We start from the raw sequence: 2017 nt of genomic DNA, 5'->3' as shown, positions 1-2017 counted from the left end.
CCCCTCTCCCTGTCACTCCACATCTCTCTGCCCCCCCTCCATTTTCCCCCCCCTCACTTCCCTTCTCTAACACTTCCCTCTCTTTTTTTGCCCCCCTGTCCCACTCTTGTTCTCTCTGCTCCTCTCCTTCTCTCTCTCTCTGCTCCGTCTCCCTGCCTACCCCTCTATCTCTGCCCTTTCTCTCTGGTCTTTTTTTTCTCTTAATCTCTCTCTCTCGCTGCCCCCCCCCCGCTCCCCTTCTATTCTGTTCCCCTCTCTCTCTCTTCCCTCCCCACCACACCCCCTCTCTCTGCACCCCCCCTTTCTTTCTTCCCCCCACTCTTTCTCTCTGTCCCCTCCCTCTGCCATCTCCCCTCTCTCTATCCTCCCTCCCCCTCCTCCCTCCCTCCCTCTCTCTCTGCCCCTCTCTCTCTCTCCCCCCTTTGTCTGTCTCCCCTCTCGCTCTCTTTGCCCCTCTCCTCTCTGCTCCTCTCTCTCTGTCCACCTTTTTCTCTGCTCCCCTCCTCTTCCCCCCCTTGTCTCTGCCCCCATCTCTCTATCTACCTTTCTCTCTCTGCCCCCCTTTCTGTCTCTCAGCCTCTCCTTCTCTCTGCTTCTCTCTCTCTGTCCGCCTTCTCTCTCTATCTGTCCCCCTCTTTCTCTCTCTGCCCCCTCTGCCCTCCCCACCCCCTCGTCACCTCCTCTCTGCCACATCCCGTCTGCAACCCCCCCACAACTCCCACCTATCTTTCCCCCTTGTCTCTGCCCTCCCTTTCTCTCTCTGCCCCCCCCCCATCTCTGACCCCTCTCTCCGCTCCTTTTTCTCTCTTAACCTCTCTCTTGCTGCCCCCCCATTCTCTGCCCTGCCCTCTCTCTCTCTGCCCCTCTGACACCCCCCATCTCTACCACACCCCCTCTCTTCCCCCCTTCTCTCTGCCCCTCTCCTTCTCTCTGCTGCTTTCTCTGTTACTCTCTGCCTCCTTCTCTCTCTCTGCCCTCCTCTCTCTCTGTCCCTATCTGCCCCCTTCTCTTCCCCTCTCTCTCTGCCACACCTCCTCTCTCTGCACCCCCTCTCTGCAACCCCTCCCTTCTTCCCCCCTCTCTGCAAGTCCTCCCCTCTTCCCCCCTCTCTGTCCCTCACTCTGGTTATCTCTGCTCCCCCCCTCTCTCTCTCTCCCCCGTCTATTCTCTGCCCCTCCCTCTCTCTCTCTGCCCACCCTGCCACCCCCCATCTCTACCACATCTCCTCTCTCTTCCCCCCTTTCTCTCCGCAGCACTCTGTCTCTGCCTGCCCTTCTGCTCCTCACTCTCTCTGTCTCTGCCCCCCCTTTCTCTCTGCCACATCTCCCATCTATGCAACCCCTCTCCTCCTCCCCCCTTTCTCTCTGCCCCCCTCTGTCCCTCACTCTTTTTTTCTCCGTCTCCTCCCTCTCTCTTTCTGCTCCCCCTGTCTCTCTGCCCTCCCTTCTCCCCTCCCTCCCATCTCTTTGCCCCCTCTTGCTCTCTTTACCCCTCTCTCTCTCTGCCCTCCTCTTCTGCCCCCCTTCTCTCTGCCAACCCCCTATCTGCCCTTTTCTCTCTGTCTCTCTCTCTCTCTTGCTGCCCTCTCTCTCTCGCTGCCCCCCTCCCTCTCTCTCTGCCACCCCTCCCTTCTCTGCCACACCCCCTTTCTCTGTACCCCCCTTGCCACCCCCACCTCTCTTACCCCCTTCTCTCTGCCACCCCTTTTTCTTCACTCTCTCTCTCTATGCCCACCCTCCGCTCTGCCCCCCTCTCTCTCTCTGCCCCTCCTTTCTCTTTTTGCCCCCCCTTATCTCTCCTCTTTTTCTCTCTTAGCCTTTCTTTCTCTCGCTGCCCCCTGTCTGTACCCCCCTCTATTTGCTGCCTCTCCCTCTCTCTGTCCCCATCATTTCTCTCTGTCCCCCCATCTCTCTGCCTCCCCCACTCTCTCTGCCCCCCCTCTCATGCTCTGCCCCTCCCCTCCCCTCTATCTGCCCCTCTCTCTATCTGCACCTCTGGCTCCTCACTCTCTGTCTCT

At 59.3% G+C, this 2017-nt stretch overlaps 1 protein-coding gene across 1 annotated transcript in view; it reads right to left on the bottom strand.

Moving 5' to 3' along the window:
* The window catches only part of LOC104393639 (octapeptide-repeat protein T2-like), a 48804-nt gene that overhangs the window by 3251 nt on the left and 43536 nt on the right, over positions 1-2017 (bottom strand). Inside the window, exons 2-4 of the mRNA XM_010003149.1 lie at positions 1685-1830; positions 1287-1434; positions 74-139 (exon numbers count right to left, since the gene is read on the bottom strand). Of these exons, the coding sequence (XP_010001451.1) occupies positions 74-139; positions 1287-1434; positions 1685-1830 (360 nt within the window). The remainder of the gene's footprint in view (positions 1-73; positions 140-1286; positions 1435-1684; positions 1831-2017) is intronic.

The sequence above is a fragment of the Chaetura pelagica genome, unplaced genomic scaffold (assembly GCF_000747805.2).
Source record: "Chaetura pelagica isolate M959 unplaced genomic scaffold, ChaPel_1.0 scaffold828, whole genome shotgun sequence".
In the NCBI taxonomy this organism is placed as follows: domain Eukaryota; kingdom Metazoa; phylum Chordata; class Aves; order Apodiformes; family Apodidae; genus Chaetura; species Chaetura pelagica.
Note: the sequence above shows the minus strand (reverse complement) of the source record. Positions and strands in the feature narration are given on the sequence as shown.